We start from the raw sequence: 13,385 nt of genomic DNA on the forward strand, positions 1-13,385 counted from the left end.
CAGCCAGTGTTTTGTCTCAGCCAGTGTTTTGTCTCAGCCAGTGTTTTGTCTCAGCCAGTGTTTTGTCTCAGCCAGTGTTTTGTCTCAGCCAGTGTTTTGTCTCAGCCAGTGTTTTGTCTCAGCCAGTGTTTTGTCTCAGCCAGTGTTTTGTCTCAGCCAGTGTTTTGTCTCAGCCAGTGTTTTGTCTCAGCCAGTGTTTTGTCTCAGCCAGTGTTTTGTCTCAGCTCAGTGTCAATGACTTGCCGATCGGATTCAAAAGGAACCCAAATCGTTTAATAATCATCAGCTGTTTTGTATTTCAGAAGATAATTGTTGTTTTTTGTCTTAGTTTAGTGTAACTTTGTCTCACATTGTGTTCCAAATGGCACCCTATTCCCTGCATACTTCTGGGGTCAAAAGTAGTGCACTATAATGGCGAATAGGGTTATATTTGGGATGTAGTTTTATCTCCTCTTTTGGGTGAGACTGGGTCTTGAACATCAGTTGTGTTAATGCAGCAGTTGGAGGAAGTTGATTGATAGATGGAGGATGTGATGGTTTTGGAACATAATGCTGGTATCATTGCATATTGCTTCAGATGAATGAGAAATCTGCCCAAACAAACCACAGACTCCATCACTGTTTACCACTGTCTGTTTGATTAATAGCATTCTGTTGTTTTTAACATCACAAACCAATTTTCTAACGTGTGTATCTTCTCTTTCTCTCCACCCTCTCCCTCAATTTATCTCCCTCCTCACTCCCACCCCTCCTTCCTTCCTTCCTTTTTTTCCTCTCCACTCCCTCCACCCACCTCTCCTCCTCCCCTCCTCCCTCCCTCCCTCCCTCCCTCCCTCCCTCCCTCCCTCCCTCCCTCCCTCCCTCCCTCCCTCCCTCCCTCCCTCCCTCCCTCCCTCCCTCCCCTCCCCTCCCTCCCTCCCTCCTCCCTCCCTCCCTCCACCCACCTCTCCTCCTCCCCTCCCTCCCTCCCTTCCTCCCTCCCTCCACCCACCTCTCCTCCTCCCCTCCCTCCCTCCCTTCCTCCCTCCCTCTACCCACCTCTCCTCCTCCCCCCCTCCCTCCCTTCCTCCCTCCCTCCACCCACCTCTCCTCCTCCCCTCCCTCCCTCCCTCCCTTCCTCCCTCCCTCTACCCACCTCTCCTCCTCCCCTCCCTCCCTCCCTCCCTCCCTCCCTCCCTCCCTCCCTCCCTCCCTCCCTCCCCTCCCTCCCCTCCCTCCCTCCCTCCCTCCCTCTACCCACCTCTCCTTCTCCCTCCCTCCCTCCCTTCCTCCCTCCCTCTACCCACCTCTCCTCCTCCCCTCCCTCCCTCCCTTCCTCCCTCCCTCCACCCACCTCTCCTCCTCCCCTCCCTCCCTCCCTTCCTCCCTCCCTCCACCCACCTCTCCTCCTCCTCCCTCCCTCCCTCCCTTCCTCCCTCCACCCACCTCTCCTCCTCCCCTCCCTCCCTCCCTTCCCTCCCTCCCCCCACCTCTCCTCCTCCCCTCCCTCCCTCCCTCCCTTCCTCCCTCCCTCCCTCCACCCACCCCTCCTCCTCCCCTCTCTGTAGGTACAGATCTCTTCTCTAACTGTACAGAGGAGTGTAAGGCCCTGGGTCACTCCGACCGCTGCTGGATGCCAGCCTTCGTCGCTGGCGACGGTCGCCAGGGCACCGGTGGCGATTACCGTAGCAACCTGCACGTGCCAGGCATGGACTCCGTGCCGAACACTGAGGTACCCGCCACCGCCGCGTCCGGTCACCACGACAACGACCTTACGCTGACTTCTGACCTCACGACCTCTGATAGGTCATTCTCTACGTTCGGAAAAGATGGCGGCGGATGCACCACACTGCCACGGTCAATGCACCACCTCCACCACCACCACCACCACCTCCACCAGTCACATCAGCTGCATGTCCAACACAACAGCCCAGCTAGAGCTACAGCCACTACTACTACAGACACCAGGCTAGAGAGGAAAGACTATGAGTCCTTAAGGGGTACACTACCGCTACCGTACAAACCCACCTTCTGTGAGTATGAGTACCAGACTACGTCACTAGAGCCCTACGACTTTGGCCTGGTCCACTATCCATATTAGCTACTTTTTGAAAGAAATTCTGATCTGATAATATTTTTAAAAGATACTTTTTGAAAGAAATTCTGATCTGATAATATTTTAAAAGATACTTTTGAAAGAAATTCTGATCTGATTATATTTTTTAAATATACTTTTGAAAAAAAGCTCTGATCTGTAAATATAAACATTATGAAAATCAAATAAATTCTGATCTGATAATATTTTTTAAATATACTTTTTAAAGAAACTCTGATTTTATAATATTTTTTAAAGATACTTTTTGAAATTGAGATAGTCTATTGCTTTTTTATTTGTGCATTTTCTGTTTAGAAATGAAATTGAAGTAAACATTTAGTTGTTTATTTTTTTCAAAATGTAACCCTTCTGCTAAACCCCCCTATATATTTCTCTAACCTCCTAAATCCTTCACCATATTTATTGTTTTAAATAATAACAAATAAAAATAAATCAACTTTTGATTCAAAAATGTGTTTGTGGCCACATTTTTCTTTCCTATCCCCTATAAACAGTATATATATATATATATACTATCTACCTGTTCTATAAGCAGATTTTCTGAACTATAGTTCTTCAGGCCATTTCTCTATCAGTGAACCACTGTTTAGCAAACAAGGTCAGATTAGACATCTCAACACTTTCTTCTGTTTTGACATGTTCAGTGAAAACTAGAAACCAAGGTTATTCTTCTACAAAACATGTACTGAGCTCAGTAGTGATATTATAGTGTCATACTATACATGTACTGAGCTCAGTAGTGATATTATAGTGTCATACTATACATGTACTGAGCTCAGTAGTGATATTATAATGTCATACTATACATGTACTGAGCTCAGTAGTGATATTATGATGTCATACTATACATGTACTGAGCTCAGTAGTGATATTATAGTGTCATACTATACATGTACTGAGCTCAGTAGTGATATTATAGTGTCATACTATACATGTACTGAGCTCAATAGTGATATTATAGTGTCATACTATACATGTACTGAGCTCAGTAGTGATATTATGATGTCATACTATACATGTACTGAGCTCAGTAGTGATATTATAGTGTCATACTATACATGTACTGAGCTCAGTAGTGATATTATAGTGTCATACTATACATGTACTGAGCTCAGTAGTGATATTATAGTGTCATACTATACATGTACTGAGCTCAGTAGTGATATTATAGTGTCATACTATACATGTACTGAGCTCAGTAGTGATATTATGATGTCATACTATACATGTACTGAGCTCAGTAGTGATATTATAGTGTCATACTATACATGTACTGAGCTCAGTAGTGATATTATGATGTCATACTATACATGTACTGAGCTCAGTAGTGATATTATAGTGTCATACTATACATGTACTGAGCTCAGTAGTGATATTATGATGTCATACTATACATGTACTGAGCTCAGTAGTGATATTATAGTGTCATACTATACATGTACTGAGCTCAGTAGTGATAGTATGATGTCATACTATACATGTACTGAGCTCAGTAGTGATATTATAGTGTCATACTATACATGTACTGAGCTCAGTAGTGATATTATAGTGTCATACTATACATGTACTGAGCTCAGTAGTGATATTATAGTGTCATACTATACATGTACTGAGCTCAGTAGTGATAGTATGATGTCATACTATACATGTACTGAGCTCAGTAGTGATATTATAGTGTCATACTATACATGTACTGAGCTCAGTAGTGATATTATAGTGTCATACTATACATGTACTGAGCTCAGTAGTGATATTATATGTCATACTATACATGTACTGAGCTCAGTAGTGATATTATAGTGTCATACTATACATGTACTGAGCTCAGTAGTGATATTATAGTGTCATACTATACATGTACTGAGCTCAGTAGTGATATTATGATGTCATACTATACATGTACTGAGCTCAGTAGTGATATTATGATGTCATACTATACATGTACTGAGCTCAGTAGTGATATTATGATGTCATACTATACATGTACTGAGCTCAGTAGTGATATTATAGTGTCATACTATACATGTACTGAGCTCAGTAGTGATATTATGATGTCATACTATACATGTACTGAGCTCAGTAGTGATATTATAGTGTCATACTATACATGTACTGAGCTCAGTAGTGATATTATAGTGTCATACTATACATGTACTGAGCTCAGTAGTGATATTATGATGTCATACTATACATGTACTGAGCTCAGTATTGATATTATAGTGTCATACTATACATGTACTGAGCTCAGTAGTGATATTATAGTGTCATACTATACATGTACTGAGCTCAGTAGTGATAGTATGATGTCATACTATACATGTACTGAGCTCAGTAGTGATATTATAGTGTCATACTATACATGTACTGAGCTCAGTAGTGATATTATAGTGTCATACTATACATGTACTGAGCTCAGTAGTGATATTATGATGTCATACTATACATGTTCTGAGCTCAGTAGTGATATTATAGTGTCATACTATACATGTACTGAGCTCAGTAGTGATATTATGATGTCATACTATACATGTACTGAGCTCAGTAGTGATATTATAGTGTCATACTATACATGTACTGAGCTCAGTAGTGATATTATGATGTCATACTATACATGTACTGAGCTCAGTAGTGATATTATAGTGTCATACTATACATGTACTGAGGTCAGTAGTGATATTATGATGTCATACTATACATGTACTGAGCTCAGTAGTGATATTATATGTCATACTATACATGTACTGAGCTCAGTAGTGATATTATAGTGTCATACTATACATGTACTGAGCTCAGTAGTGATATTATAGTGTCATACTATACATATATTGAGGTCAGTAGTGATATTATGACGTCATACTATACATGTAGTGATATTATAGTGTCATACTATACATGTAGTGATATTATGATGTCATACTGTACATGTACTGAGCTCAGTAGTGATATTATGATGTCATACTGTACATGTACTGAGCTCAGTAGTGATATTATGATATCATACTATACATGTACTGAGCTCAGTAGTGATATTATGATGTCATACTATACATGTACTGAGCTCAGTAGTGATATTATGATGTCATACTATACATGTACTGGGCTCAGTAGTGATATTATAGTGTCATACTATACATGTACTGAGCTCAGTAGTGATATTATGATGTCATACTATACATGTACTGAGCTCAGTAGTGATATTATAGTGTCATACTATACATGTACTGAGCTCAGTAGTGATATTATGATGTCATACTATACATGTTCTGAGCTCAGTAGTGATATTATAGTGTCATACTATACATGTACTGAGCTCAGTAGTGATATTATGATGTCATACTATACATGTACTGAGCTCAATATTGATATTATAGTGTCATACTATACATGTACTGAGCTCAGTAGTGATATTATAGTGTCATACTATACATGTACTGAGCTCAGTAGTGATATTATGATGTCATACTATACATGTACTGAGCTCAGTAGTGATATTATAGTGTCATACTATACATGTACTGAACTCAGTAGTGATATTATAGTGTCATACTATACATGTACTGAGCTCAGTAGTGATATTATGATGTCATACTATACATGTCTGAGCTCAGTAGTGATATTATAGTGTCATACTATACATGTACTGAGCTCAGTAGTGATATTATGATGTCATACTATACATGTACTGAGCTCAGTAGTGATATTATAGTGTCATACTATACATGTACTGAGCTCAGTAGTGATATTATGATGTCATACTATACATGTACTGAGCTCAGTAGTGATATTATGTGTCATACTATACATGTACTGAGGTCAGTAGTGATATTATGATGTCATACTATACATGTACTGTGGTCAGTAGTGATATTATAGTGTCATACTATACATGTACTGAGCTCAGTAGTGATATTATAGTGTCATACTATACATGTACTGAGCTCAGTAGTGATATTATAGTGTCATACTATACATGTGTATTAGGTCATGTACTGAGCTCAGTAGTGATATTATGATGTCATACTATACATGTAGTGATATTATAGTGTCATACTATACATGTAGTGATATTATGATGTCATACTGTACATGTACTGAGCTCAGTAGTGATATTATGATGTCATACTGTACATGTACTGAGCTCAGTAGTGATATTATGATATCATACTATACATGTACTGAGCTCAGTAGTGATATTATGATGTCATACTATACATGTACTGAGCTCAGTAGTGATATTATGATGTCATACTATACATGTACTGGGCTCAGTAGTGATATTATAGTGTCATACTATACATGTACTGAGCTCAGTATTGATATTATAGTGTCATACTATACATGTACTGAGCTCAGTAGTGATATTATAGTGTCATACTATACATGTACTGAGCTCAGTAGTGATATTATGATGTCATACTATACATGTTCTGAGCTCAGTAGTGATATTATAGTGTCATACTATACATGTACTGAGCTCAGTAGTGATATTATGATGTCATACTATACATGTACTGAGCTCAGTAGTGATATTATAGTGTCATACTATACATGTACTGAGCTCAGTAGTGATATTATGATGTCATACTATACATGTACTGAGCTCAGTAGTGATATTATAGTGTCATACTATACATGTACTGAGCTCAGTAGTGATATTATAGTGTCATACTATACATGTACTGACTGAGCTCAGTAGTGATATTATGATGTCATACTATACATGTACTGAGCTCAGTATTGATATTATAGTGTCATACTATACATGTACTGAGCTCAGTAGTGATATTATAGTGTCATACTATACATGTACTGAGCTCAGTAGTGATATTATGATGTCATACTATACATGTACTGAGCTCAGTAGTGATATTATAGTGTCATACTATACATGTACTGAACTCAGTAGTGATATTATAGTGTCATACTATACATGTACTGAGCTCAGTAGTGATATTATGATGTCATACTATACATGTTCTGAGCTCAGTAGTGATATTATAGTGTCATACTATACATGTACTGAGCTCAGTAGTGATATTATGATGTCATACTATACATGTACTGAGCTCAGTAGTGATATTATAGTGTCATACTATACATGTACTGAGCTCAGTAGTGATATTATGATGTCATACTATACATGTTCTGAGCTCAGTAGTGATATTATAGTGTCATACTATACATGTACTGAGCTCAGTAGTGATATTATGATGTCATACTATACATGTACTGAGGTCAGTAGTGATATTATAGTGTCATACTATACATGTACTGAGCTCAGTAGTGATATTATAGTGTCATACTATACATGTACTGAGCTCAGTAGTGATATTATAGTGTCATACTATACATATATTGAGGTCAGTAGTGATATTATGACGTCATACTATACATGTAGTGATATTATAGTGTCATACTATACATGTAGTGATATTATGATGTCATACTGTACATGTACTGAGCTCAGTAGTGATATTATGATGTCATACTGTACATGTACTGAGCTCAGTAGTGATATTATGATGTCATACTATACATGTACTGGGCTCAGTAGTGATATTATAGTGTCATACTATACATGTACTGAGCTCAGTAGTGATATTATGATGTCATACTATACATGCGTCTGTGTCCTGGTGAAAAGTAGGGAACGGGGACGTAGCCTACGACTCATCGATAAATAACGGCAGTCGTTATCTAAAAACACCTTCCTACTGATTGTCTTTCCACCTAGTAGTCTCTTCTCACTATGGGCAGAGTCAGAAATGGCACCCTATTCCCTATGTAGTGTACTGCTTTTGACCAGAGCCCTGTGGTACCTTGTTAAATGAAATACACTATGTAAGGTGTAGGGCACCATTTGCCACGTGTTTCTATGGAAACATAAAGAGCAACAACACCAGGACATCATTAGACTGGCAGGGAGTGAAGACGGTTGTTTTTCACCTTGTTTTAACACTTAGTTACATAACGAGCTGCTCCACTGCTAAATTAACACGCTGCTGTTAATTGTGATTCTACATTTTAGGGCATGCTGTGTGTGTGTGTCTGTCTGGATCTACGTGTGTGTGTGTGTCTGTGTGTGTCTGTGTGTGTGTGTGTTTGGATCTACGTGTGTGTCTGTGTCTGTGTGTGTCTGTGTGTGTGTGTGTCTGTGTCTATGTCTGTGTCTGTGTGTGTGTGTTTGTGTCTGTCAGTGTCTGTGTGTGTGTGTGTCTCTGTGTGTGTGTGTGTGTGTGTGTGTGTGTCTGTCAGTGTCTGTGTCTGTGTGTGTCTGTCTCTGTGTCTGTGTGGTGTCTGTGTGTGTGTGTGTGTGTGTGTGTGTGTGTGTGTGTGTGTGTGTGTGTCTGTGTGTGTGTGTGTGTGTGTGTGTGTGTGTGTGTGTGTGTGTGTGTGTGTGTGTGTTATTGCATGCTGGCTCATTCTCCCTCAGGTAATAATCATGATGAAGTTCTGCTTCGTGCTGAACTAATCTACCCACTGCCCCTTTGTTTGTTTCCCTCTGTGTGTTTGTGTGTGTGTGTGTGTGTGTGTGTGTGTGTGTGTGTGTGTGTGTGTGTGTGTGTGTGTGTGTGTGTGTGTGTGTAGGGTGTGTTGGTCATGTGTGGTTCCCACATCCCCATGAGGTGTGTGTGTGGTGTGTGTGGTGGTGTTAATGTGTGTTTTGTTTCTGTGTGTGAATAGTGTGTGTGGTCTGGGTGATGGGTTGGTTCTTCTAACCTTGCGGGGAAGATTCTCCCTCATGGGGAAATTTCCCACATCCCCATGAGGACCAAGACTATGTTAATCTGAGGGGTTTGGTTTAGGTTTAAGGGGGTTTCTGTTTATGCTGTTGCAAAACCTTGGGTTGCACGGGCCTATTGCAACATTCTGCCCTGTTTCTATGTTGTACTTAGGACTGGTCTGGAGAGGGTGGGAGAACATGAGAGGTCTATAGGGGTCTATAGGGTCTATAGGGGTCTATAGGGGTCTATAGGAGTATAGGGGTCTATAGGAGTCTATAGGGGTCTATAGGGTCTATAGGGGTCTATAGGGGTCTATAGGGGTCTATAGGGTCTATAGGGTCTATAGGGGTCTATAGAGGTCTATAGGGGTCTATAGGGGTCACTCATCACAGTTCAACAGGAGGAACACACTTATTAATAAGGTGCTGAGGGTAGAAAAGTTTAATTTAAAAACAAATATTATGTAATAAAATCACAACAATGCATGTGAACTGAATCAGTGAAATTATTAGATAAATAATGAAATTAGTAAGTACATAATTGGAAATCCCACCCAGGGCTGACAGGATTAAGTTCTACAAGGATAAGTGATATAATATAATTAAATATAAAATATAAAAAAAGACTAAACCAGATTGAGCAAACAAATACATACATTTTCTGTTGAACTTCATCCTCATGTCGGTGGCCCTTCCAGCTCTCTTAATTAGGCCCTCACTGACTCCCAAAGTCAATGCTTTCTCCTACTCTTTTTCATTCATACCGAAGTGTTAGGGTTAGAATTACGGTTAGGGTAAGGGTACGGGGTTAGTGGTTAGGTTTAAGGTTAGGAGTTAGATTTAGGTTTTGGGTTAAGGTTACGGGTTAAGGTTTGGGTTAAGGTTAGGGTTAAGGTTAAGGGTTAGGTTTAGGGTTAGGGGTTAGGGTTACAGGTTAGGGTTAGGGTTAGGTTTAGGGGTTAGGGGAAATAGCATTTTGAATGGAAAATAGTTATAGAACCCACGAGGATAGATGAACATAAAACATATGTGTGTGTTGTGCCTTGCCACTTGTGGCTGTGCTACGGAGCATAGATAATTACAAGAACAGCTTCACTCCCTTCTGTCTGCTTCATATCTGAGTAATCTGGGATTGGTACCAACGTCACATTTTGGACGTGTAAATGAATGATATCGGACTATAGCCATTGACTATTGAAGACTGTATCTTAGAAATGCCCCATGACTTTAGTTCAACTGTAGTTCAACCATCCTTCAACTGTAGTTCAACCATCCTTCAACTGTAGTTCAACCATCCTTCAACTGTAGTTCAACCATCCCTCAACTGTAGTTCAACCATCCCTCAACTGTAGATCAACCATCCCTCAACTGTAGTTCAACCATCCCTCAACTGTAGTTCAACCATCCCTCAACTGTAGTTCAACCATCCCTCAACTGTAGATCAACCATCCCTCAACTGTAGTTCAACCATCCCTCAACTGTAGTTCAACCATCCCTCAACTGTAGATCAACCATCCCTCAACTGTAGTTCAACCATCCTTCAACTGTAGTTCAACCATCAACTGTAGTTCAACCATCCCTCAACTGTAGTTCAACCATCCCTCAACTGTAGTTCAACCATCCCTCAACTGTAGTTCAACCATCCCTCAACTGTAGTTCAACCATCCCTCAACTGTAGTTCAACCATCCCTCAACTGTAGTTCAACCATCCCTCAACTGTATTTCAACCATCCTTCAACTGTAGTTCAACCATCCCTCAACTTTAGTTCAACCATCCCTCAACTGTAGTTCAACCATCCCTCAACTGTAGTTCAACCATCCCTCAACTGTAGTTCAACCATCCATCAACTGTAGATCAACCATCCCTCAACTGTAGTTCAACCATCCCTCAACTGTAGTTCAACCATCCCTCCTGGTTGTAGTTTATAACCAGCTATTATAGTCTGGTTGTAGTTTATAACCAGTTATTATAGTCTGGTTGTAGTTTATAACCAGCTATTATAGCCTGGTTGTAGTTTATAACCAGCTATTATAGTCTGGTTGTAGTTTATAACCAGCTATTATAGTCTGGTTGTAGTTTATAACCAGCTATTATAGTCTGGTTGTAGTTTATAACCAGCTATTATAGTCTGGTTGTAGTTTATAACCAGTTATTATAGCCTGGTTGTAGTTTATAACCAGTTATTATAGCCTGGTTGTAGTTTATAACCAGTTATTATAGTCTGGTTGTAGTTTATAACCAGTTATTATAGTCTGGTTGTAGTTTATAACCAGTTATTATAGTCTGGTTGTAGTTTATAACTAGTTATTATAGTCTGGTTGTAGTTTATAACCAGTTATTATAGTCTGGTTGTAGTTTATAACCAGTTATTATAGTCTGGTTGTAGTTTATAACTAGTTATTATGGTCTGGTTGTAGTTTATAACCAGTTATTATAGTCTGGTTGTAGTTTATAACTAGTTATTATAGTCTGGTTGTAGTTTATAACCAGTTATTATATTCTGGTTGTAGTTTATAACTAGTTATTATGGTCTGGTTGTAGTTTATAACCAGTTATTATAGTCTGGTTGTAGTTTATAACCAGTTATTATATTCTGGTTGTAGTTTATAACCAGTTATTATAGTCTGGTTGTAGTTTATAACAAGTTATTATAGTCTTGTTGTAGTTTATAACCAGTTATTATAGTCTTGTTGTAGTTTTTAACTAGTTATTATAGTCTGGTTGTAGTTTTTAACCAGTTATTATAGTCTGACAGTAGTTTAGAACCAGTTATTATAGCCTGGTTGTAGTTTATAACTAGTTATTATAGTCTGGTTATAGTTTATAACCAGTTATTACAGTCTGACTGTAGTTTATAACCAGCTATTATAGTCTGGTTGTAGTTTATAACCAGCTATTATAGTCTGATTGTAGTTTATAACCAGTTATTATAGTCTGGTTGTAGTTTATAATTAGGGCCAGGAGGTGTTTCTGGACAGACCATATAAGGACAGGTAAAACACCAGGGGTGCATCCCAAATGGCACCCTAGTCCCTACAGTGGCCACATTAGGCCCTGGTCAAAAGTTGTGCACTACTTAGGGTATAGGTTGCCATTTGGGACATAACCTTGGTGCTAATGGCCATGATGATTATTTGAAAATGTACAGAATAAAACAGTAAGAGAAAGGGATATACACCATTTGTCTAACAAGTGTGTTTTCTCTTGCCTTGCAGCCCACAAAAGGATTTGCTAGCTCGTTCCGAGTGGACCTACCAGAGACAGCGTGAATTTGCACAATAGAGAACTGGCCAACAGTGCGACAACGTTAGTGAAAGAGAAAGAGAAAGAGAAAGAGAGAGAGAGAAAATAACCAAACACAAAGAAATCTGTGACAACAAGACCATGGGCTTGTTTTGAAACTACATTATCTGGGTCTGGCCAGCTAGAACAGAACCTTTCATCTCCATCACCACGGGAGACAGCAGGACAAAGTACTGGAGAAAGAACTCTAGAACTGCAAATGTAGAACAGAAAAACTCTAGAACTGGAGCTGTGGAACCGAAGAAGAACTCTAGAACTGGAGCTGTGGAAGTGAAGAACTCTAGAACTAGAACTGTAGAACAGAAGAACTCTAGAACTGGAGCTGTGGAACTGAAGAACTCTAGAACTAGAATTGTAGAACAGAAGAACTCTAAAACTGGAACTGTAGAACAAATGTGTAGAAGGAACTTCCAGGACCATAGTTGGCCTTAATTTCATCTCAGCAGGCCTGAGACCCCGGGCCCAAAGCCAAAGGACGAACGATGGAAGAAAACGACTGTGTTTAAGAAAGGGATGCAGGGAGGATGTATCAATTGGACTTGTAAACCAAGGATGACGACAATAGACAACAGACAAAGAGGAATCAAAGAAAGACTGATGAACAACACAAACAGACGTTTTGTTGTCGGTGACTCGGGGGGTTCGTGGCCATGGGGTACGCCCCCCCCCCTCCTCTAGTCCATCTGTGTGTGCCTGTTTACACAAAAAAAGTAATGTTTCTGTACAAACTTCAACCAACCATCACTATGAGCCCTTTAGCTGTTTCTACTGTCACCACTACACCAACTGTACAGGAATGAAGGATGAGAGGGGGAGAGAGAGATGGAGGGAAAGAGATGGAGTGTGAGTGAGAGTGAGAGTGAGAGAGAGTGAGAGTGAGAGAGACAGAGAGACAGAGAGAGTGAGAGAGACAGAGAGTGAGAGAGAGAGAGAGAGAGAGAGAGAGAGAGAGAGAGAGAGAGAGAGAGAGAGAGAGAGAGAGAGAGAGAGAGAGAGAGAGAGAGAGAGAGAGAGAGAGAGAGAGACAGAGAGAGAGAGAGAGAGAGAGAGAGAGAGAGAGAGAGAGAGACAGAGAGAGAGAGAGAGACACAGAGAGAGAGAGAGAGAGAGAGAGAGAGAGAGAGAGAGAGAGAGAGAGAGAGAGAGAGAGAGAGAGAGAGAGAGAGAGACAGAGAGAGAGAGAGAGAGAGAGAGAGAGAGTGAGAGAGAGACAGAGAGAGAGAGAGAGAGAGAGAGAGAGAGAGAGAGAGAGAGAGAGAGAG

The 13,385-nt window shown here is 40.0% G+C and overlaps 1 protein-coding gene across 5 annotated transcripts in view; it reads left to right on the plus strand.

Annotated features, from left to right (window-relative positions):
* The window catches only part of LOC118382219 (protocadherin-10-like), a 41,278-nt gene extending 28,152 nt beyond the window's left edge, over positions 1-13,126 (plus strand). The window contains exons 4-5 of one of the 5 annotated variants that reach the window (XM_052511783.1): positions 1,548-2,012; positions 12,036-13,126. In XM_052511783.1, coding sequence (XP_052367743.1) covers positions 1,548-2,012; positions 12,036-12,055 — 485 coding nt within the window. In that variant the 3' untranslated portion in view covers positions 12,056-13,126. Of the gene's footprint in view, positions 1-1,547; positions 2,585-12,035 lie in introns of those variants that run through there. The other 4 variants (XM_052511784.1, XM_052511785.1, XM_052511782.1 and 1 more) reach the window with 4 other exon arrangements.
* The last annotated feature ends 259 nt before the right edge of the window (positions 13,127-13,385 follow it).

The sequence above is a fragment of the Oncorhynchus keta genome, unplaced genomic scaffold, assembly GCF_023373465.1.
Source record: "Oncorhynchus keta strain PuntledgeMale-10-30-2019 unplaced genomic scaffold, Oket_V2 Un_contig_751_pilon_pilon, whole genome shotgun sequence".
Taxonomy (NCBI): Eukaryota; Metazoa; Chordata; class Actinopteri; order Salmoniformes; family Salmonidae; genus Oncorhynchus; species Oncorhynchus keta.